We start from the raw sequence: 23949 nt of genomic DNA on the forward strand, positions 1-23949 counted from the left end.
GGATGAAAGGATCCCTCCTTCCAAGGTCTGGCACCAAGGTGGTCCCTAAATGTGCATCTCCCATGTTCTCCTTTGGGACAGGATCTGGGATGCAAAGCGATTTGGTTTTCTTTTCTTTAAGAATCTTTAAATCTCTCTGGCAGCCTTTTAGTTTAAATAAAAAGACACGTATAACTTACTGTATTTAAAGAAAAAAACAACCCAAAACACATGACCTGAAGGCAGCAGCTCCTTATAAAGGTAAATCCAGAACATTTGTAAAATGTCTTCATTTACGACAAAAAAAACCCTTAGTTTGAGACTATGGAAGTCACGATTAGCTTGCCCTTGCTGCTGTGCCAGGTCTTTGTGGCACTTTAAAGGTAAAAATCCCAGAGGAAGGGGATGGTTGTTGGGAATGGCGTGGATAAAGCGGGAGTGGGGATTCAGAGGAGAGAGGAGGATGTGGGATGTCATCCCTGCAGTCCCTTTTTCCAAGGCTGGGGACGGTGCTGGTCCCATTTCCATGCTCCTCTTGCTCCAGCTCCACTGGAACTCCAGCCATTCCCTCTCAGCTCACCAGGGCAATCACGGATGGAGGCAGGAGATGCACTGGAAGATGATCCACTCAAAGAAAAGCAGCTCCAGCTGCCGTGAGGGGCTCGAGCCCATGCCCAGGCCCAGATAACCCGCCAGCAGCATCCCTGTGTGTGTCCCTGGAGCACCATTGAGCTGTTCTTCACCCTGAGCAGCAGCCCCAGAGGGTCCCTGGCAAGGTATCAGCATCCTGGAGGATCCTGATGCAGGTGGGAGCTGAGCACCTGCCTGCAGGGCTGCTGGTGGTCTCAGCATCCATGGCTCTGGGGACTCAGGACCTTCCCATTCCCGTCACCGTTCGGCTGTTGCCCTTGGCACATTCCTTGGTGCCTCCTTTCCCTTGATTTGTCCATGGCTGTCGCTTTGCCATCAGCATTCAGTGCCTCCACGCCAGGGCTACGTCAGAGAGGAAGGAGTGGTTAGGGAGGGCAGATGTCCACATCCCGAATATTCCCCGCTCCAGCCCGGCCCAGGAAGCAGAACCTCCCCGGCCAGCTCCAGCTTCTCATCATCACATGAAATCCACACACATACACCTCCACAAAATGACAAACAAATCCCATCAATTCCTATAAACCAACGTGGAAGAGGAGTTACCTACTTGGAAGGCTGCTGGTCAGTCTCTGAGCTTGAACCTGGAAGAAATAAAGTTGCTGTAAACGGCCTTGAGCAGCAACAAAAGGTAATCTGGACACAGCAGTGAAGTCACCAGCTGGATGGGACAGCCATGGGTGGCAGGTCTGACACCGCGCCCTTGGATGGGCAGAGGTGGTCTGGAACTGTCTGAAACCTCCTCAATACCCTCAGGATGAATTTTTTCCCTTCCAGCTCAAACTTTCCCCCTCCACAACCCACAGAGGAAAAGCTGGGCAGAACCCTCGGTAGGACAGGGATGCTGAGGCACCTTTGGATGCTCCCCAGCAACAGCAGCACCTGGATGGGCAAGTGCAGCTGGAACATCCCTGGGAGAGCCCCAGGGACCCATCCCCAGGAGATGCTGGGCTACCTACCGAGCTGCTGCCGGATGGAGTTGTGCCAGTGGAGGTTGAGCAGGTCAGGATAGATTTCGGGAAGCCACTTGATCGCCAGGAGCTTCAGCATGCGGGAGGTGCAGCTCTTCAGCTCCAGGTCCCTCAGGTGCCTCTCCTCCGACAGGGTGGTGGGACGCAGCTCCACCTTGTGCTTCTGCAGCACTTGGTCCACGAAGCTCCCAGGCAGCTTTGGGAAGAGCTTCTCCTTCACCACGTGGATGGGGATGAAGATGGCTCCTGCCCGGACGACGTGGGGGAAAGGGCACGCGGACATGAAGGTCTTCAGCTGGGAGAGCAGGTCGGTGAGGAGCTTGGCCACGTCCTGGAAAGCCAGCCAGATCTCCTTGCCGTTGCTGGGCTTCTGAGGATTGGGAGCCTTGGAGTCATTTTTGGGGCTGGGCAGGGATTTGGGCATCTCTCCCAGCTCTTCTGCCTGCTCAGCCTTCTTCAGCCACTGCTGCAGGAGCTCCGGGGAGGAGCGGGACACTGAGCCTGAAATCGTGTCACAGAGCAAGGTGTGCAGGGAGGTGAAGTACCGCCCCGAGGGGGTCTGTGAGGGGACAACACCAACCTTCTTGACCACCAACACCTTCTCCTCCTCTGGAGTGGAGGGGGTGCTGGGAACCAGGATCTGGGGAGGGTTTGGGGCTAGGATGATGCTGATCTGGGGGCCAGGCTGTGGGAACAGGGGGGTGCTGGATGGAGAGGAGGTTGGGTGGGCTGGAGTGGGGGTGCTGCTGGGGGGGCTGGGCTGGGGGGCTTGAGAGCTGCCATTCTGCTGGGTGGGCTCAGTGCTGGGTGGGAGGGAGAGCACCAACTTGTATTTTTGGAACATGAAGTTGGCTGAGCTCTGGAAGCTGCTCTTGTCCCCAGAGTCCGCCTCAGGCACCCGGGGCTGTGCACCCTCTCCCGACCCCACCTTCTCTCCTGCAGCCTCTTTCTCCTCCTTATACTCTTGCTCCAGTGTTCCCTCTGCACAGCCAGTGGGTCTCTCGGTGTCCCCAGCTTCTACCAGTCTCTTCTTGAAGCTGAGGTCCAGCACCACTTCCTTAGGGGATGGCTCCTCAGTGCCCACCCTGTCAGGGCTGCCCTCCTGAGACACCAGCTCTTGGGCCACAGGCTTTGGCTTTTTAGGGATGCTCCTGTAAGAGCTTTCCCCTTGGCTCTGCACTGCATCACTGCCTGACCTCCGGCTGGACACCACTGAGACGTCTCTGAGGGCAGCAGGCTCCTGGCTGCCACCCGTGTTTTGGGGTGAGGAGTCCTCCCACAGATGCTTCCTGCAGAAAAGAATGGGGTCTGTGACCTTGGCCTTCTCCAGATACTCCTGGTAAGGTGCCAGGCTGAAGACATTGTGGATCACAGGCATCGGTGGGGAGGATGACAAAGCCTTGGTGTCCCTCAGGTCTTCCAGCCCTTTGACGGGGGTCAGGGACAGAGAAGGGCGGACGAGCTCCTTGGCTGGATCCTTGACCTTGCAGGCATTTCCTTCCCTTGGTCCCCCGTGGGGGGTGTCCTGAGGGGCCAGGCTGCTGTTCCTCCTCCCTGGGTTCAGGTGATCCTCCTCCCTCTGCCTGGGCTTCTCCCAGCTCCCTCCTCTCTCGGGAAATGCCTCAGCGAGCCCACCGGAGCCCCCGGAAAGCTTCTCTGGGGTGCAGACAGGCTGGAAAGCGCTGCTGTGCCTCGGTGCTGCTCGCCACTGTGGACTGTCTGCGCTGTGCTGCTCACACCCCGGCTCCGTGCCGGGAAAGGAGGCGTGGAACGCGGATGCATCGCCCGGGGTGACGGCAAACCCTGGGTACCCGGTGTTCCTGGGCAGCTCGGCATCCCTGGGTGGCTCGGCATCCCTCAGCCTTGAACCTGCTGTCCTCAGCACGTAGGGCTCCAAGGGGCTGGGAAAGTAACTGCTGGGATCTTGGGGCTTGAGGTGGGTGCCGGGAAAGGGCTCCCTGCTTCCCACGTAGCCAAAGCTGGGCAGGGCACTGGGCTCCCCCGCAGTGGGAGCTGGGGGCTGGTAGAGGGGGGTAGCTCTGTGGGGTGACAGCGGGTATGGGGGGGGTGGGCAGCACATCGCCGACCTCTCCTGGATCACTGGGCTGGTGTCAGGCAGCTGGAGCTTGGGCCAGGGGTCCAGGCTGAGGCTGGGGACCTCCAGCACCTTCTTCTGGCTCTGGGCAGAGGGACAACTTGCTTCCAGGAACGGGGTGCTGGGCGGTGGCCCATACTTATCAAAGGTGATGCAGTACTGGGGTAAGGCAGTGGAGGAGCTCAGCTGCTCCCTGGAAGGCAGGGCCAGGCTGGAGGGCAGCAGCAGGAGGCTGTGGTCAGCACAGGGACCGCTCTTGTGGGGCTCGCTGGGGTGCAGAGGGTGGGTGGCAGGGGGCAGGGCCCAATTTGCCTCCCCTGGTCGCTGCTGCAGGCTCTCTGCTTGTTTTCCGAGTAGCAGAGCCATCCCGGGAGCCAAGAAGGAGGCCGGGGCACCGTACACTGGCTTGGGGACTGCTAGAGGAACTGCCTTCTTCACCACCACTGGCTTCTTCACTGGCAAGGGACACCTGGGACTGTCCAGCTTCTTCCTGGCCATCAGCTGCTCCTGGCTCAGGCTGTCCTTGCTCTTCTGGCTGTCCGGGGGCTGCAGCCTGGTGTCAAGGCTCTCTGGTGGGTACAGCAGGAAGCTCAGCAGTGGCCCCTCAGCTGGCACGGGCTGGCTCAGGGCACCGGGGCTGTAGTGCAGGTAGGCGGGCGCAGGGCTCCAGCCAGCTGGGGGCTGCTCGGGGCCCTTGGGGCTCTGCAGCGGGCAGGCAAAGTAGGAGCCCTTGTAGTTGAAATGGTTTTCAGAGCCAGGGTGGGGCACAGGGCTGGATGTGCCTGGGATTTTCCTGGGCAGGAAGCCAGTGGCAGGCTCCAGACGAGGTAGTTTCTTGAAAATCACAGGGTCTGCAGACTGTGAGTACCGTTTTGAGGCCATTTATACACTGGTGCCGGTGTCCCCACAGGAGAGGTGAGCTGGCCTTCCTGGAAAAGAGAGAATAAACCATGAGCAAGGCAAGTCCCCACAGCCAGCAGCCTGTGGTGGTACAGGGTGACAGAGGGTTACAAGCCACCCCACAAGGTGAAGGTGTGGTGGCTATCAGTTGGCCTGGAGGCCTCATAGTTATAGATAACCCTAATTATAACTTGACCAGTCCAGGCTGTTGGAGAACCAGTCTATGCCATTAGGGATGCAGTCAGCTATTGGCCAGTAAGATAGGTGGTAACTAAATTCAGTCAATCAGGACCAACTATGCAGGCTTTCTGAAACTATATAAAGGGAACTACGTGCAACAAAAATTTGCTGTTGCCACATGAACCTTGAGTGTCATATCATGTGTTCATCTTGACTGCAAGAGGTGGTGATACCCGGCGTGATTGGTGGCAGCCTGCTGCGCAGAGAGCCGGGAGACTGAGCCCAGCGGAGGCAGCAGGCGAGCTGCCAGCAGTGAGTAGAGTTGCAGAGAGAGCAGACCATTGTAAATAGAAAAAGTGTGTGCTAGGAACACGGGGACTCAAGTCTTGCTGGAGGAAAAGGCTGTTGTACAGGTATGGACGCTGTTTTTCTGCAAATGGGGATAAAATATGATGAACAGTCTCTACAAGCCTTGCTGTCATGGTGTAAGAGCCACGGACTGGACACAACCACGGAAGCTGCTTTTAATGTACAAACACGGGAGTGGGCTGGTGATCTGATATTTGACTCAGCCTCACTAGGTGACAAAACATTTAAACAACCTGGCGTTTGGTATTGCACAGTTTGAAACAGATAAAAGCCAAGCTGAGGCGCAGTGGGCACCACCCGCCGGAACCTCCTGCAAGGACGGAAAGCAGGGGGATCTGGGGGAGGAGTGAATGCCACTTCAGGAGTGCAGGCAGAGAGGACGGGCAAGAAACCAACAGGGGAGTGGCCGTCACCAGAGCCCCCTGTCCCTGTGGCACCGTCCTGCCACGCCACCACACCTCCTCTGCCACCGGCAACAGACGCGTTAGCGCAGCACCCAAGCCCGCCCGCGTCGTGGCCACTGGAGCCATCGCTGTGCTCTGTATCGCCCTTAACGCACTCGGCACAGCCCTGCCTGTGGCTGAGTGGGCAGCCCAGCCACTGCTTGGCACGCACACCAACGAAAAGAACCCAGAAGTCAAGTGGCACCCAGTGCTGGAAGCACTGGTGGGAAGTTGCCGGTGCCCGGGACCACGGGACGTGGTACCCTGCCACATACACAGCCAGGGCTCGAGAAGTCCAAGGGAAGCTTTTCATTATTAAGCTCATAACATGCTAACGGAGGGAACCCAAGCAATCACTGTTGCCAACCCGCGACAGAATGCTTCTGCCACACTGCCGGTATCGGTCATCACCATCTCTACCTACGATCTGGTCAGCTTCTGGAGGCAGGTAAAGCTGATTGCCGTTGCAGATGGGGATCTCAAAGGTGTGGAGAAGATCTCTGTGCCCATGCCCCCACTGCCATCGGGTGGCTCACAGCCTATGGGCGGGACCATTGGAGCTTTCCCGGTGCTGAGATGTGACTGGGCCACACCTGACAAGTATGTTTCCCTAAATGGCAGGTCCTCTCTGAACTCCACCAGCCAGCTGCCAAACATGCACTATGGTCTCTGGCAGTAGCAAGGATGTTAGTGTTTCTTACTGCTGATGAGATGACACCTTCTGATATTAAACAGACAGCAAAGCTGCTTTGTACCTCAGTTCAATATATGATGTTCGAGTTCACCTGGCAGCGATATGCAGAGGATCAAGGGCAGCACAATTTAGAGGTACCGCAGCAAGATCCACGCTTTGGGGCTGGGGTTTCTCAGCTTATGGGACTGCCCGCTGTTCACAATCCTCGGTTACAGGCATGCCTACATCCTTGAATATTAGTACAGGCAAAACACTTGGGGATACAAGCCCTGCTGAAGGTTGCAGACATGGCAACACCAACCCAGAGGTATAGCATGATCAAGTAGGGCTCCAAGGAACCATACATGCAATTCATAGAGAGGACACAAAATGCTGTCACGATCTGCTAGTACAAGCAGGGGTCGTGATGGTTCATTTTACCGATCTCAGAGTGCAAAAGACACACAGCAAGAGATTTCAGTATTACTCAAAACAAATGCACCTTTTATTGAGTGCCCAGAGCAAATGTGATAGAAGGATTAGAAAGGAGATAAAGGATAGAGAGAGAGAGAAAAAGAGGCAGGGGGGGTAATAGCTACCAACAGAGACACAAAATCCTCGTGGTCCAGCCAGCCAATAGATCTGTCTTGTCACATTGGAGAGAACCTCAAAGTCTTTGGTTAACTCAGGGGTCTTTTATAGTCTTCTTCTGGGGCAGGGGAACAGGACACTACGTCAAGGGAACAGGTACAGGACAGTGGAGAATAAGTCCATTGAGAACAAGTACAGACAGTCCAGTTCCGAACAGGACAAACCAGTCCCAGCAGTGAGCAGGACCCATTGTTTCAGGACTGGTTCCCATGGGAAACCAGTCTTGGTCCAGCAAACACATCTGCAGGTAACACTTGGCAGACATCCCGCTTCAGTCAGGCCAGTGCCCCTTTGTTAGAATTTTAAGGGTCTTGGTCCCTGGGTGGGGCTTCAATCTCCATTCTTGATGGTGCTCGTGAGGCAGATGAGGGATCTTTGGACTGTCTCTTACAGATGCCATGGAAAAGCAAATAACGAATAATGATGCAAGAAAACAATTAACTGAAAATTGGCATGGGATAGTGCAAATGAGGACTGCAAAAGGGCTATAGATTTGCTACCAAGAGAAAATCCATCCTTAAATAAATGAATTTAAGCATGCGCTAAAGTTGGGACTGAATCAGATAGTACTGCTTTGTTAGCTGATTCTGTCTTGGTTTGAAAAACAGGTGTCTGCTAATGGAGGCAGGAGCCTCGCTTGAAATGGAAAATGTAAACACCCTCCCTCCAAATTGTTACAGTTTAGAATTTAAGGGGCTCTCAGGTAAAGATATGAGAATAGGAATAACAGTTCTTTACTGGTATGCATAAATTAAAAAAAAAAAAAAACAACCCTACAATTTAATAGGAAAATTAAAGTAAAATCAGTAGTAAAAAAAAAAAAAAACAAAAAAAACAACACTGACAGAGTCAGAATTTGACCAGACACCCTGTGAGTCGGGGTGTTGGTAGCATTCCGCCTAAGTGGTGGCTGCAGTCTTCCTGGAGTGACAGATGTGGTTCTGTTGGAGCAGTGATCCTGTAGAAGGGCGTAGTTTTCCTCTGAAGGTCCAGTGGTAAAGTAGAAGGGTGTGGTCTTCCTCTGGGAATCCCATGGAAAGGGCTGCTGTGGTGTTCCAAATGTCAGATCATATCCAGGTAGGAATGCTTGGCTCCTTCCCCTGGGCAGAGCCTCTCACAATGGGCTGATGTAATTTTATCAGTCACACAGTGACACTCAATGGCCCATTAACAGAAGGTATCTCCCCGGAGGGAGGATGGGTCATGGAAGAGATAAAGAACACTGCTCCACCAGGTTTTAACAGATGGTAATGGAATACATGCTTCTGGTTACATCCTGCATTGCAACCGAAGACAGATTATTTTGCAGCTGCTGTCAACACACCGGTGTTATGGCTGTGGGCAACGAGGTCATGTAAAGGCGAACTGTCCCTTTAAGTCTAAGCCACTGGGGACAGACCAAAAGCAGAGGCATGATAGTTTTTAAAGTTTAACAGGTTGTAAGCAAGTTAAATGCAATTTTCTTCGTTTGTGTAATTGGGTTATGAATGTGAATAGCGTGCAGCATACCACCCTGAGAAGCCGTGCTTGATGGATCTCAGATATGCTTGAAAAATCCTTTTTGAAGGTATGTGGAATAGACAACAACTGGTAAGGCTAGACTTGTTGAGCTGGATGCAGAGCCTCATCCAACCTAGGCTTATTATTTGTGTCAATTATTTTGGACATCGTGCAGTGTTTGTCCTGCAGAAGACGACAAACATTGCCTCGTATTTAAAAACAAAGGGGGAGCTGTGGTGGCTAACAGCTGGCCCAGAGGTCTCACAGTTATAGATAACCCTAATTATAACTCAACCAGTCTAGGCCGTTGGGGAATCTAGTCTAGGCCGTTATGGACGCAGACAGCTATATATATAAATGGGGTTTATTTTAGAACAATTTGGTTGCAGTTGAGCTGTTTTGGTTATTGTCTACTGTAATACAGCAATATAAAAGCATAAAAATAACACTTCAAAAATGCCTAAGGAAAAGAAAGGGAAGGAAAGGGTAAGAGCAGAAAGATCCCACCACCCATGGATCTTCCAACAAGACTGGGAGGTTGCAATTCCACTGTGATGATCTATCTGGGGTGAGGGAAGCGCAGGAAACACAAAGTTCCATGGGTTAATATAATGCTCAGGCTCAGTGGGAACGATCAGGTACCTCTCCTGGGGCAGGGAGTTTCACTCTGGGTGATGTAATGCTGTGGGTCACGGGACACCTCAGTGTATTTGTTTGTCTGTGACACCTTTTAAGTGTAGGTGCACTTGAGAGGCCAATTATGGCCCATCAGAGGGGATGAATATCTGCAGGCTAAGCGTGAATGTCCCGGGAAGAGCAGTTTTAACAGCGAGCCACAAGTGTAGGGACATTGGCAGCACCAAAAAGCACCATCGCACTTGGCAGGATTTGTCTCTTATCAGCCTCTGCCCTTATCTTGTCCAACAGGTAACTGCAGCCCCGGATGGGGGTGTGCCCTGTGCACTTGGGCAGTTACTGCAAATGCTCCATTGTTTGAGGCATTAACCATTAACATTCCAGCCTCTTGCACCACCCCAGCTCAAACATTCCATCAGTTCTCTTCTGCTGCTGCTCATTCCAAATCTCCCACGGCGGTGATTTCAAAATAATGGGACAGAAGGTCATGTGACCTTTTTTTCTATTACTTTGTCGAGATTCCTCAGTTCTCCTGTTAATATCTCTGAAAAATGTAGCCTCATCATCATAAATTTCAAGCCTTCAGAGGCAGAACATGGAAGGTTAGTGCATCTCTTTTTTGTTCCAAATATGCATAAATCCTTGCACTAACTCCCAGGCTAGGTTTGGTTGAAACATGGTTTTACTCCTGTAACATAAAAAGCTTTTCCTACATCATTTTTTTTCCAAGTAAAAAGACAAACTTAGCAAAAGTGAAAGTAACTATGTGTAAAAGCTGTTTGACTAATATTTGGTCTCTAAACAAGTTACTTCTGATGAAAACACTAATAAAACAACTATAAATATAATTATATCTGATAGTCTTAGCACAAACTTTTAGTGCATCAGGCAGGCCTTGGATCAAGACAGGGAATCGCTGCACATCCGAGTCCATTTCCACAGGGGAATGTCACTGCAGGTCCAATAACTGTGTGTGCATTATTTGGAGATGCACAATCTTCTGTACGCTTTCTACAGCGTGGCCAGTCGTGAGGACTTTCATTGTGCAGGGATCTCCCCCTTCCGCAGGATCCGACCCTCCCTGCCAGTGGGGGGAGTCCTGCGAGGCTGGCAGGGCATTTCTCCATCCCTCTCCCTGGAAAAGTCCTGGAAAGCTCTGGCTGCTTTGGTTCCAAAGCTCCAAGAGCCTCTGTTGCAGGCAGCAGGGAGCAAAGCTGGGTCAGCTCAGGTGAGGAGCCAGCAGACACAGAGTGCCCAAAATTCCCATCCCTGGCTTCACCTCGTAAAGTAATGTGAGGTTTTTACCCCCAGGCAGCAGCTCAGCCTCTCCCTTAGGGGATTCGGGGCTGCTGTGGGGTGGGGGCTGGCCCGCAGTGACAGGCGGTGGGTGCCAGCAGGTGGAGCTGGCAGCCTGGCCCAGCACAGCCCTGCATCCCAAGAACCCCAAGTGCTCTCTGAGCATCACCTGGCACCACCCAGCGTCTCCTGAGCATCCCACTGAGACACCTGACCACCACCTGAGCCCCAAGAGCAGCACTGGACCATCAACCAGGATCCCCCAGCATCATCTGAGCATCACTCAGCACCCCCGGACAAACCTCAGCATCACTCAACACCCTCCCAGCGCGGCCAAATGTCACCTCCTGTCACCCAGCACGGCCCAGCAACCCCAAGCCCAGGCATGGACTCCCTGCAGTAGGATCTTTCCAATTTGGGTGGGTTTTTTTTTTTCCTTTTGGGGCAGTGTTAGCAGAGAAGCCAAGGAGGAAATGGAGGAAGAGCACGTGGAGATAAGATAAAAGCCACATCAACAGCAGGGGAAACAGAGCAGATATGGGGGGAGACTTGTGGGGGAGATAAGGGAGCGAGCCTCTGGTGCTGCTGCAGATTTGCTGGGAGGGGACCAGAGCTCCCCAGCCCACCCCAAAACAGCACAACTGAAGCTGCACTCCTCACTGAGCCTTCTCGGTGGGTTTCTCATGCAAGCTTCAACAATTCATCACTTCCCAGGAAGGACACTGCTTCCCTGGAATCCCCTGGAAACCCCCACGGGAGCCGCGGTGCTTCCTTCCCTGCTTGCAGCCTTGGAAGCAGCTCCCCCACATTATTTCCAACAGTTTTATCCTGAGGATAAGTCCCCGGGGTCATTCCCAAGACAAGCAGTACCAATTAAATTTGCCAGCACTTAGATCCAGGGAAAACAGCTCCCTTCTAATGGAAGCCCTTGAAGAAAAGCCCAGGCTGGGTTCTTTTCCTTCCAGAAGGGATCTCTAGGGAAGGTGGTGTTTAAATCAATCCCCCTGGGAGATGCTGAGTGCGAGGGCGATGCAGGCATGGGATCCCTTCCCGGCTGTGCCAATGTTAGGGCTGGACAAGCTGGGACAGAAATCCAGGAGCTTGTGAGTCCCGAAGTTTCCCCGCTGCTTCTTCCCTTTCCCTGAAGCCCCGGGGATCTGCAGCTCCCCACCGTGGGGGTATTGTGATACCGGCCCCGCCGTCACCACGGGATCGGGCACGATGCAGTCGCCCTGTTTCACCCGGCTCCGAGTTAAAGTCTGGCTGGAGGGCTGCAGAGCAGGACGAGTGATCCCACTGCAGGCCCGGAGCCGGGCACAGAGATTGTCTGATAGGGCTGAGCTCATGAACCAAATTCGGGAGAGGAGCTCCCTCTCTCCATGAAATCCACAGGGACTTTGCCCAACCAGTGCCACCCCCACACCTGCGCCACGCCAGGAAAACTGCTCTGCTTTTGCTGTCACCATCAGCCTTTTCCCTCTGGGAATATCCCAGCCAGCAGGGGAGGAGAGGGACACGTGGGAATCAGTACTGGAGGATGCTTGCAAGAACCCCAACACATGCAGCCAGTAATTCCAAAACCCTACAGCTGGGAAAAGCAGCGGGTGGAATAAACACAACCCGTTATTCCTCTTCTTTAATATTCTTTTCCTTCTTTTCCCCCTTCCCTCTTCTCAGGGCTTTTCCCACACGGGGCCGTTTGGCCGGGAGGGAGTAAAAGTAAAACCAAGCGCAGAGGGAACGCGTGCCACCAGCAGCGAAACCTCCCTGATAAGCTCCCGCGGGAGCCTTCGCTGCCGCGTTTTGGGTGTCCAAAGGACACGGGAGGGCTCCCGCTCCTCCTCGGCCTGCCAAGGCCCTTGGGAACAAGAACTCAGACGTCTCTTTTTGCCCCGACAGCTGCCGACAATGCGCCCGTGCATGTTATCAGCGGGGCACGCAGGCTCCCCGGAATTTCCTCCCCGGGATGCGATGCCCGGAGCGGGAGCCTCTCACCGCAGTCTCCCGCCTCCTCCATCGCCACGTGATGCCAAAACCAGCCGCCAACTCCCGGCCAACCCGCAGCAGCCGAGCAAGAAAATCTCCTAAACCCGCTGGCACCCAGCAACTCCAGCCCGCCCCCCCACGAGGTGCTGCGGCACGGGGGGGGTTCCCGGGGTCTCCCCGGACTCCAGCGGGAAGGAGGCGGATTGCCCCGGCCGCCTGCAATCCTGGTTTCACAACCTCGGGCACTTTGGGATCCTGCCGAGGAGGTCACCATTCCCATGTCCGGCGGGTTCGGATGAGCTCACCGGCATCGCCCCCCCCAACTTCGGTCATCTGGGGGAACAAACAGGAGGCGTCCGCCGTCCCAGCTCCCCCATTCCACTTCTTGTCCCTTTTCCACAAAGTTTGCAGCTCCCCAGCTTCTCCCAGGCGGGCAAAAGCCCAGCCGGAGCCTTCCCGTGGACCAAGCCAGCTGCTTTTTAAGGCAGTATCCCTCTGGAATGCATGCACCAAGCCACGGCTTGTCTGCGATTAAAGCTGAACACACCCCCCCCCCCCACTCCCGCCAAGGAATATTCACTTTTATGTAAAAAACCCCAAAACTTCACGGAGCAATGAGCAGTCACCAGAAGGGCTCAGTGACTGCATCCCCTTCTACTCGGGGGATTAAAACCCCTCCAGAACGCATCGATCCCATTCCGGCCCATCGCTGTCACCCACATCCAAGGCTGGCCACGGTCACGGCTGGGACCCCCTCGGTGCTCGCAGGCCCTTGCCAGGACACGAGGTATGGATGTGGCAGGGTAAGTGGCCGTGGCCGTCCTTCTGTCCCCTCCGCACAGCCACGGCCACCGCATCAGTGTGGGCAACACTCCGGCCACCCCCAAAATAAACCTCTCGCAGGAGCTTGAGCGCACTCACGCTGCGAATCAGCCGCATGATCCAAAGTATCCATAAATGGGTAAAATCCCGGGATCCGGAGCCTGTAACCCGTTTTTCCTTGCAGGGCCCAAGGAGAAGCAGACGATCCCGAGGAAGGCGTGCAGGGATCTCCCCCTGCTCGAGGGTTTCACCCGCCGAAGGAGCCCAAGGCAAGCGCGGCGCTGGCCGGGGGTCCCCCCGCCCCGCTGCCCCCGCATCCCTCCGCTCCAGCGCGGCTCCTGCGGGACGCGCATCCCTCCGGGCCCGCACTCACCTGCGGCTGCGGCTGCGGCGCGGAGCCTCCCCCGGCGCATCGCTACGGGCTCGGGTGGGGGCTCGGCGCGGACGGGGGGAACGGGGGGGGCGCTGCCCCTCCTCGGCCGGCAGCCCGCGTTGTGCGGAGGAAGTGGGAGGAGGAGGAGGAGGAGGTGGAGAAGGAGGAGGGCTGGGTGTGCGTGTGGGCCGGCCGGAGGAGGGGAGGGGACGGGACGGGACAGCAGAGGACAGCCCAGCCACACGTGCGCTGAGCTGGTCGGGGCTCTGTCCCTGCGCTCGGAGCGGGGACATCCCCCGATTTATAGGGGACACCCACAGCCGGGGAGCCGCTGTAGAGAGGGGTCCCCGTTGCAGCGAGCCCCCCGTTATAGAGGAGGGGCCGCATGGGGAGCCCACCGTGTGGGGGGACAGTTATTAAGAGCAGCCCTCATTGTATTGCGCCTCATTAAAGGGTCCCCCATTTTGTGGAGCCCCCAGGGAAGGGGCCACCATTTCAGGCCCCATTAGGAACTGCCCTCCCATTTAGGGGCGACCCCATTAGGGAGGAGCTACATTAAGGGCACTCTCCTTACAAGCAGTCGCCATTAGGGAGGGACACTCTGAAGGACACCCCGCTTACAGGCAGTGCCCATTAGGGAGGTGCCCCCAGTTACAGGCACCCCCATAGGAGAGGACCCCCATCGAGGGGACCCCCCGGTGCAGGTGTTGACGGTGAGGTCACGGTTCACGGAACATGATGTGGCTGTAGATCACCGAGGGCTCGGTAACAACTCCATGCCGCCCAATCCAGTTCAGGGGCTCCACGGCCGCCTGAGTAACAAGTTGTTCAAAAACACGTGCACAGCTCACCCTGACAGCGAAGACCTTCCTATGTAACATTTCCTGATGAATTGGCGCCGCTTAATAAACGCGTGTATCATCTCGAGCCATGAGTGCACCTTAGGCGCAGTCACCCGCCCTCTATCCGGCAGGACAATAACGTCTGCTTCTTAGAACTCCAGCGGTGTTAAGGAGTTTTATTTCCTAATTTCGGTGACACTGGCAGCCCCCATGAAGAGGATCCCCCATTGCAGCCCATGCATTGTGGGGATTCCTGTGAAACAGGAGCTCCCCCGTCACAGAGCACAGAGGGGCCTTCCCCAGGCTGAACCCACAGGGATGTGGCCGGAGGTCCGGCTCTGGCCGGACACAACTCCCTGTGTCCACAAAAAATCCCTTTCCCATCTCGTCTGCAGAGCCAGGGATCCGCCGGCAGCCTGGGGTGGGCTGGGGATGGCTTCTGAGCCCTCTCAGAGTCACTCCCCGCCCCAAAGCAGAGCCCCTCCTCCTGCATTTAACCCCTGCCAGCCCCAAGCATTAACACGGAGCGTTTACCTAAGGAGTCGCGTCTGGAAAACTCCATGCAAACATTCCCAGACTAATCATTAACCCTCATAAAAGGCACGTAAATATGATTAACCGAGTGACACAGATCCTGGGAGATTAAGTGCGTTGCCCAAGGCCGTGGAGTGAAGCAGTGGCTCAGCTCCCTCAGGCAGTGAGAAATAAGGTTTTCTAAGTGAAAAAGAAGTAATTTCCCTTTTTTATTACTTCATTGAACAAAGGCCGAGAAAGGGGGGTTTAAATTCTCCTTTCCTTGGCCTCACAAGCATTATTTTCCACTAATAGTTTTAATTTATAGCAGTTTCGTGGCAGCAGCAAAGAAAACAAGGATCTGGGAGGAGCTGGTGCGGAATTCCCAGTCCCTTGGCTCCAAAGTTCACACACCACTGCTTTGTCTGGAGCTCATCGATCAGGTGTTGCCATTAATATTCTCTCTGGTCAAATGGTAATGCAATTACAGAATAGTTATTACATTCAATTATGAGATGTTATATATTAGTGTGCAACACAGAATAGTTAATATATATTAAAACAAGCAAATGGGTGGATAATACAGGTTGTTATTTAGAGTTATGGGCATTAAAGCTATCAGTGTTAATTTTTACCTGACTGAACAGAATCACAATTCCCTCGAAATGGCAGATAATCCCTTTAAGCTTGACTTGGCTCATACATTTGCATAACTTTACTCAAGAACCACCTTTCCTCATCCTGGTTTGGCCACATCCCTGCTGCCAGGCATCCAGCTGGACTCTGAAAGCTAAATTTCTACAACATTTTCTCACTCTTACATTTCTCTGGCACCGAGAGGGGAGTTTCTACCTGCTGTCTCAGCAAATACCTGCTATTTTGTTCTTTTTCCTGTGAATTTCCTTCTCTCCGCTTCCTGTGTGGTTCATCTCTGCCTTAGTGAGTCCAATGGTCTGAGCAGCTCCCTGCTGAGGCATCAAACCTGCTTTAAAAAAAAAATCCTCATTATTTAACTTTAATTGGTTTATTTTTATATTAATTTTTAAAGACTTGGGAGTGTGTCTTTGGGGGAAAGGTGGGTGGTGATTCCCACTCAGGGCATGGCCATTGCCACCCTTTTTGCCCCTCCAGCCATCAGCATCCTCTCTGCTTTGTACCCAGTGATGGGAGCAGCCCCAGAATCCCCACAGGGCTTGCTGTGAGCCCAGGGAGGTGAGGATTTGACTGATTCAGTCAAATTTTAGCCATGTGGTTTTCAATTCTCTTTTTGAGGCTTCTCAGCCTCAGCATCTCCGTTCAATCTGTTGTTTGCTGGGCTGTGGCTCCCCCTAAGTGCTCAGGAAACCTGGTGGCTTCACATTGTCACTGCCTGCAGGGTCCCCAAATTCCATGTCCCTGTGGGACACCCATCCTGGGGTTCACCCTGGCAGACACAGGGATGTGGGGGCTCCGGGTGGGATTATGGGCATCCAGGCAGCACTCGGAGGTCATTGCTGCTCCCCAGCCACACCACTTCTCCCATACCCCAAAAAGGGTCAGTTCTTGTCTCAGCTTTTGCTCCCCAGTTTGTCCTGGTGCTAATTAAGCCCCCCCCCGAAGGATTTAGCCCCCTCTAGGAGGGCAGACCCCAGAGTGATGCTGGCCAGAGGTTCGAGTGATGGAGAAAGGTGGGTGGTCCCCAGCTCACAGGCCTATCGCCTCTTCCTGTGGCAGATCTGTCCAGGAACATCTACCTTCATTCCTTTTCCCTCTTTTTTCCCCCTCTTCTCTTTGATTTGCTTCCCCATAAAGTCATGCTTTAGGTTCAGGAGAAATGAGCTACTCAACTGATCCCTACTCAACTGACAGGGAGAGATGTGATTTAAAGGTCACCTCCTGCCACAAACCCGCAGCTTCCCTGGTTTTAAACACAGCAGCCCTCCAAAATGACCTTGGGTTTGCTCCTAGGGACCAGAGAACCCCTCTCCATGCCTCAAATCATCTGGCAATCCCCCAAATTATCCAACAGAGCCAAAACAGAGATGGTTTCTTTGGCTCAGGAGCCATTTGGAGGGGAGTGGGAGGTGGATGGGGTCCTCCTCTACAGATGAAACATGTCCCGTGAACGGAGTGAAGGCAAATCCCCTCGGTCCCCCCAAAAAATCCCCGAATTCCATCCCACTGCAAGGAATTTGGGACACCAGCATCTGTTGCTCTGTCCAAGAGGACAAGAGGGAGCTTTATCCCACCCCACCATCCCCAGGGCTCCTGCCAGGGACTTCCCGGCCTCGTTAGCAGCTCTCACCTTGGAGACATCCTTGGCGCAGCAGCACCCTGATGAGGCTCTAATTAGCGAGCTAATTGGAATAAGAGAGCTGTACAGACAGTCCCAATTTCCCCGTGCACAGCCTGGCTGGAGGGGAGGGACAGAGGAAAACAGGGATGAAGGGATGGAGTGGTGCAGGGAAGATTAGGGACGGTTATAGGGAGGGCTCCCAACAGCTGCCATTGTGGTTAAATTTAAAGTACACATTGTAAAGAGAGGGATCCAGGTTTCCTCATCCCACTCATTTCTTCTGGAGCCAAGAAGGAGTTGAAGCCTTGGAAGCTGCCAGCTCCTTCTAAGCCTCCAACTGGCTGCTGGCAGTGAGAGAAGGAGATCCAAACATCCTCTGAAATACCCACTCCCACACCTCTCCCTGTCTGGGAAATCAGATCCCACGCTCTGAGAGTTTCTTGGGGTGGGTCTTTACAGCTTCTCCGACCCCCCCTTTGCTCTGGATCTCCTTCTAAGATCCCCTTTTTAGGTTGAACAAGGAGAAAATTAGGTCTGGAACTGAATGATTTTTGAAGTCACTTACAACCCAAACCATTCTATGATTCTAAGAAAATATGGTATGGGCAAGTCTGGTTGCTCATCCAACAGTTTTATCTCCTTCAAAATTTTTATTTGGATCCTGCCAGAGCCTACAGTTATTGGTAAATTAAAAAAATCCCAACCTAGTCTGCTTGCTGCCCCAGGAAAGCAATAAAGACAAGGCCCAACAACCCAGAGATGCAGGTAGCTCATTATCTCTAGCTAATTATCCATAGGTAATGAGATATCCAAGCCCCAGCAAGAGCAGAGTGGGAATGAATCCCCAAGGGACATGAAAGATCATCACATTCCCACCTAGAATCATGGAATCGAGCGGACCCCACCAGCCAAGAGGGTTTTTCTCTGCTAAGTCATTCCTTCAGCAAGCTGCTCTCCAAGGAACACTGAAAACAAAACGAATCCTGTTCTCCCAGGAGGAGGAATCCAAAAATAACCCTGTGGATGAATGAGCAGCACAAAGCCAAGTGCTGAGGCTCGGGTCGAGTTTGGGAGCTGAAAGCTTTCCAGCTCCATGTTCCCACTTGAATTACTGCCCGGGCATTCACACGCCGTTCCTGCACTTCATAATAAAAAAGCCGTGGTGTTTCTTTTTGCTTTTGTTTCCCAGTATGGGAGGTGAAATCCTGCAAAACCCTGGAGGAGGATGCAGGGAGGGAGAAGGCGCTTGGAGCAGCCTGCAGGCTGATGGAAGCCATCCAGAGCTGAGGAAAGCCACTCGTGCATCAGGACATGGGCCTGGAGCCCACGGCTCCAGCGCTGAGTTCCCGGCCGGACTTGCTACGCTTGGCACGTTTGGATGCTCCTCTGTGGGAAGTCCTGGCACGGTGGCAGCGCTGGGGATGCTCCTGACATGCTCCCTGCTCTCTCAGCAGGCAGGATGCTGGTGCTGGGGTGGCTCACCTGCTCCCTGCCTGCAGGAAGGAAACACCCCCAAACCCAAGGATGGATACCCACGGAACATCCAGGCCAGTCCCACTGCACAGTTTCTCACGAGCACCCTGCGGCATGAGAGAAGACCTTCAGCAAGAATCTCACACCCAAGAGCAGAGATTCCTGTGCTGGGATTCCCCTGTGAGCCCCACCTCTGCATCCTGCCCTTCCACTGGGAAGCAGCCCCCTACCTGGGTTTGTTCCCTGGGCACCTCCAGGGACACCCCAGCATTCCTGGTTCAGAGGAAGAGAGCAGCCAGTGCAGGGAAACCACCTTGCTCAGTGCTGTGTGGTGAGGAATAGCCCTGTGGTCTTGGAAAAGCCTTGGGTGTGGTGACAGCCGACTCAGGGAAGCTGGCGAGCTGCCCTCAGCTCTGGCCAGCAGCAGCTGTGCAGTCCCAGCCACAGGAACACCGGGATGGGCACAGACAGGAGGCAGCCCCGTGCCCAAACACCCCTCGCCTCCCTGGGCTCTGAAACGAAGCTGAGTCCCTCTGCGGGGACATCAGCAGTGCCCGTGTTTGGGAAGCTGGCCTCAGTGGCACAGCTGGGATTGGGGTGCCATCCCTACTGCCCTGGCTGCTGGCCAGGGAGTCCCACATCCCCAGGGATCCTTCCAGAGGCTCTGGAGCCGTGGCTCTCAGGGATCTGCACCCTAATAAGCACCATGATGTAACTCTGAGTAAGCCTTGCAAGGGATCAGCCTGAGGAAGCTGCCGTTTCTTAACCTCTTTTTTTTTTTTTTCCCCTCTCTTTTTTTCTGCTCTGGTTGAGGTCACCCAGTTTGAACCTCAGCAGCACACTGACCTTCTTCCCCTTCTCCTCCCATCCATGGCCTCATTCCCAAAGAGAATCCCTGTGTCTGTGCCAGCACAGATGCTGCTGCCTGTACCTAAAGCTCTGGAATGGTTAATTAATTTATTTCTACATGATTCCCAGTGTGGGAATAGCTACAGGTCTCTGTAACATCTCTGGACTCTGTCTCCACCAGTTATCTCTGATGTCCATGTGTTCAGTGTTCTTTCAAGCTATTGACCCATCAGCTGCTTCCCACACATCCAGTGCCCACAAGCCTCCCACAGATGCATCAAGATGCTCCAAAAATCTTTAAAACAGTTTTTGTTCTCTCCTAGCTGGGGTCAGGAGGAGGTTCACCTCTCCAGGGTGTTTGCACAGCATTGCTGCGGTATCTCCCGCATTCCTTTACTCTGTGTGGGAGGACAGGCATGGAATCGTGAGGAATTTGACCATTTTATTCCCTCTCTTGCCTGCAGAAACCACTGTCAATCCTGGAAATGCTTCAATCTTCTGCAAGGCTCCCTGACCCTGAGCTGGCTGCAGTCCTGCTCTGGAGGCTGCTCTCTTCCCTCTAGAATGGTCCAGGGTGGTCTCGTCTCTTCCTCTAGGCACTGGTGGGGAAGAGGACACCAAGACGGATGAAGGTTCTCCGCAGAGAAGAGCCAAGCCTCTCAGGGAACCCCAAGGACCAAGGTGGAAGGTATCAGGATCCAATGGGGCTCATGGCTGCAGTGCTGGCCACCAAATCCCTGGAGCTCAGAGGCTTTTGCTGTGCCAGCAGGGTGGTCCCTTTCCTGTGGGATCACCTCTTCTTCCTCCCAGCTGGTGCTGAGTCTTTCAACTGGGTTCTTCCCAGTTGGCTCCACTTCTCCCATGTCACACCGAGCCACGAGGGCTGCTGCTGCTCAGCAACAAAAAATGGTGACACAGGTTATGAAAATTTTGCAGTAAGGTAGAAAAATCATAAAGAAAGGCTTTGTAAAATCAGGCCTGCTCTGGCTAGCCTGTCATTTCTTCTAAGGCAAGCTAGCACTTTGCAAGTTCCCATGTGAAAGCAATCCTGTTGTGAGCAGTTTGTTAGCATAACAATCTACTCCTGGGTGAAAAACAACTGGCACCTGTATAAACTGTTTTTACACCATGAGGTAGAAAAATGAAAACTATCTCTCACAAACAACTTTTCCTGCACGTACACCCTGAGGGTCTCAGTGACTAATCAATACAGAATAACAACTTGTTACTAACCAATAATTGACAAGAAAGGTACTACTAAATGGAGTCACACACAAGGTCTGTAAAATTGTATAAAAAGGAGTTATGTGAATAAAGAATGGGCTTTTTCCACCATGAAGAAAATGGAGTCCTGTGTGATTTATTCCCATATAAAACCACCAGAAGTGATGGGAAAGGGGTGTTTTCCTCCTGGTGGGACATCCTCAAGAAGCTCCACGTAGGAGGGGATGGCCCAGGAGGCCAACTGGAGCTTCACTGTCCTCCTCTCCTGGGTGGCTTGGCCCGAGGACTCAGCAGAGGAGAGAGCAGAGCCATTGCCATGATCTGCCAGGGTGGATTCAGGTATCTGCTCCAGTCTGCAGCCTAGTTGCTGAGGTGGGACCAGGAAGAAGAGCCTTCTCTGTTTACTCACATAGTTTCAAGGTGAGTAATACACGCTGGGCCCAGCTCTGGCTCCGTGGTGCTGTCAGAGTGAGACCTTCCCCTCCCAGCCCCACCAGCCCCAGGGCTGCCAGGATGGGCTGAAGAAGCTCTCAAATGGAAGGACACAGGGCTTTGAACCCCCTCCTGCACCATCCCAGAGGGGCTGGGGGACACAGAACTCTCCTTGCCTGGCACAGAGGATCTTTGTCCTCTTTTCCTCCCCTTCCCCCTTCCTTTTGGCACACAAGGAGCTGCTTTGATGCCCTCATGAGAAGATTTTCCACCGATAACAGATCCTTGTGATAACAGATCCTTGTGGTCACCCCTGTGACTGACTCATTCTTCCTAGGGGCTAAATCCTGGTCTCTTCAGCTCCCTTCAGCCACCTTGGGAAAGGGGACACCTTGTTTCCTTCATGACCACCAAATAACCCCCTCCTGCTCAGGCCTGCCAGTCGTGACTCTGCAGCTTGGCCAACTCTTGGCCAGCCTGTCCCCAGGAATTGACTGCTACCCTGTGCCTTGGACGTGGGAGCAGCACCTCATTGATGAGTTTTCTTCCTCCACAACCATTGGCTGAAGCAGAGGATCCCAGGAAAACATCAGACCTCAGTGAGCTTCTACACCCAGCAGAGTGAGCTGACGATGGTCTTGGTGTCCTGGGTGGCTTCCTCTTCCAGGAATTGCCTTTTGAAGCTGTCCTCATCCTCGCCTGTCAGGAGAAATCCTGTGGAGAAACATCTCCTTTGGACATACTGGATGCATTGGCTGGCCCTGGGTTTTGCACAAGAGGCAGTGAGTCATCACCCTCTCATCGCTTATCTTCTCTGGACTCATCAGGATATCACAGACCTCGGTCAAGTCTGCCCTTGGTGCCCCCTTCCCAGCCTGTTTCACCACCGTTTTCACAGCAACCTGAGTTTTCAAGGAAGTGAGCTGGGGACAGTGACTCTTGAAGGGTGTTTTCCAAGGAAAGCTGCTGGGAGAAGGATGCTCGTGGGATTTGGGAAGCCGCCCTTGTTTGCCGGGGCTGCGCGGGGTGTGAGGAGCCCTGTCTGGGAACATCGTGTGCTGTGCAGCCGCCGGCAGTGGGAGGTGGTGCTGGCTCCGGGGGTTATTGCTGCACCACTGAGGTAAGAGGGATTAGCACCGCGAGGTTGGGAAACGGCCGGACCCTCTTGCCGAGCTGGAGTCGAATTGCAGCAGGAGCACCAGCGGCTCCTCGGAGAGCCCGAGGCCACGGGCTGGCAATCACCGCCCCGGCAGGCTGGGACATCTTATTGCCCTCGTAAAAACCTCTTTTCACTCATCGGGCTATTGTGGGTTTTGGCTGGAGTAATTAGAGTTTCATAAAGGGCCCGCTCGCCTCCCACCGCCACATCCCCGCTGTCCCCAACTTCCCCCTCGCTCCGCCCTCCGTGCCAAGTATTTCCTTCTCCTTTTCTCTGCGGTGAGAAGAAGGAAAAAATCCCAACCAAACCCCACAAAAGGGCCACTTTCCCCCCTTTTTGTCTTGCAGGTAACCCGTGGGCGCAGGGAGCTCTTGGAGCGGGAGCACCCGGGGTTTTGGCAGGAATGCTGCTGGCCTGTCCCATTCGTAGGAGCTCAGACAGCCGAGCCTGCCAAGCACTGCAGAGCTGGGGATGAACCTGAAGCCGTTCCTTGAGCTGGGAGCCGGCCAAGCTCTACTGGCCAAGTGTCTTCTTTATTCCCTTCTAGGCTTTTTCCATGCCTGGGTGTATTTCCACACCGTGGAGATGGGTGGAAAATTACTGGTGATGCTCCAGTGCCAGGTCCCTGCCCTGGCAGAGGTGAGCTAAGGCTGTGTGTTCATCCAGGGAACTTCTCACCATGGGATGCTGCTGGGGCTGGAATGCCTTGAAGAACCAGCTAAATAGTTAAAACAAAACAAAACAAAACAAAAAAAAACAAAAAGAAAGCTATTACAAATAAATAAATAAGTCCCCTTTTTTTTTTCCCTGCTTAAAAATGTTTCTCTAAAGAGATTGTCCATGCCAGCCCACTGAAGCTTTTGCAGCCCAACAGCTGTCTGGTTTCTGCTCCTCAGAAGTACCATGAGAAAGTACAAATAGATCCCAAACACAGCAGATAAACCAGGATAAACGATGTGCACCAACATCCACAGCCCCAAATCCCTCTGATCCCACCCTCAGGGAGGAAAGCAGCAGTGGCAGAGAGCTTGGGATGACAGGGAGCACCTGGGTTTGGTGGGATGGCTTAGGATGGGATGGAGGGGTGGATGGATGGATGGATGGATGGATGGATGGATGGATGGATGGATGGATGGATGGATGGATGGATGGATGGATGTTTAGAGGAGCAGGGAGCAAGCCCTGAAGATCTCCTTTCTGCTACCCAAGGCATGATTCACAGCCCACATGCTGCTCCTCCAAGGAAGCAGAGGCAACACCACAATCTTCCTGTTATGGGAAAACCCCGATTTCAACATGCAAACCAGGGAGCTGAGGCTGGGGTGCTGCATCCCTGGGACCTGGGAGCCTCCATCCCAGTGTGGTTCCCCCTCCTCCAGGCTCAGGGATGCTCATCTAACCCAGTTCCCCCGAGCCAGGACTGGTGGGAGGGATGGAGCGTGCCCTGCTCACATCCAGGTCACTGGAAAATCCCCTCGGCTGGGACAGAAGCAGCACATGGACATCACATACCTCAGACTGCTGAGCCTGGCCTCTCGCCTCCTCTGCAATGGCACCTCCAGCCTTCCTCTTTTTTTCCTGAAACTACTGTTTTGGCCTGTATTTGTGAGCTGTTTTAGGGAATTTTACTCTTCCAGCCAGGAAGGGCAAGCCCAGGTGT

The 23949-nt window shown here is 53.8% G+C and overlaps 1 protein-coding gene across 5 annotated transcripts; it reads right to left on the bottom strand.

The window, feature by feature from the left end:
* Positions 1-216: 216 nt before the first annotated feature.
* C13H15orf39 (chromosome 13 C15orf39 homolog) lies at positions 217-23911 on the bottom strand. Of its 5 annotated transcripts, none has more exons than XM_053954376.1 (6): positions 23802-23911; positions 18029-23007; positions 15749-15859; positions 1587-4622; positions 1178-1211; positions 217-972 (listed from the first exon to the last, which is right to left on the bottom strand). In XM_053954376.1, the coding sequence occupies exons 4-6, from the start codon at positions 4573-4575 to the stop codon at positions 825-827; spliced, it is 3171 nt and encodes a 1056-aa protein (XP_053810351.1). In that variant the 5' UTR covers positions 4576-4622; positions 15749-15859; positions 18029-23007; positions 23802-23911; the 3' UTR covers positions 217-824. The 5 variants fall into 5 exon arrangements, with proteins under 5 accessions (XP_053810351.1, XP_053810349.1, XP_053810350.1 ...); XM_053954374.1 differs by having other exon boundaries at positions 17162-23007; XM_053954375.1 differs by having other exon boundaries at positions 15749-15862; positions 17162-23007.
* Between the last annotated feature and the right edge of the window lie 38 nt (positions 23912-23949).

The sequence above is a fragment of the Vidua chalybeata genome, chromosome 13 (assembly GCF_026979565.1).
Source record: "Vidua chalybeata isolate OUT-0048 chromosome 13, bVidCha1 merged haplotype, whole genome shotgun sequence".
Lineage (NCBI taxonomy): Eukaryota > Metazoa > Chordata > Aves > Passeriformes > Viduidae > Vidua > Vidua chalybeata.

Bases quoted from the DNA above. Each gene is read 5' to 3' on its own strand.
- C13H15orf39 (XM_053954376.1), bottom strand. From the start codon at position 4,575: ATGGCCTCAAAACGGTACTCACAGTCTGCAGACCCTGTGATTTTCAAG. The intron at 1,212-1,586 runs GTAGGTAGCCCA...TATTTCTTCCAG, and splicing joins CTCCATCCGGCAGCAGCTCG to GTTCAAGCTCAGAGACTGAC. The intron at 973-1,177 runs GTAGGTAACTCC...TCTCTGACGTAG, and splicing joins ACTGACCAGCAGCCTTCCAA to CCCTGGCGTGGAGGCACTGA.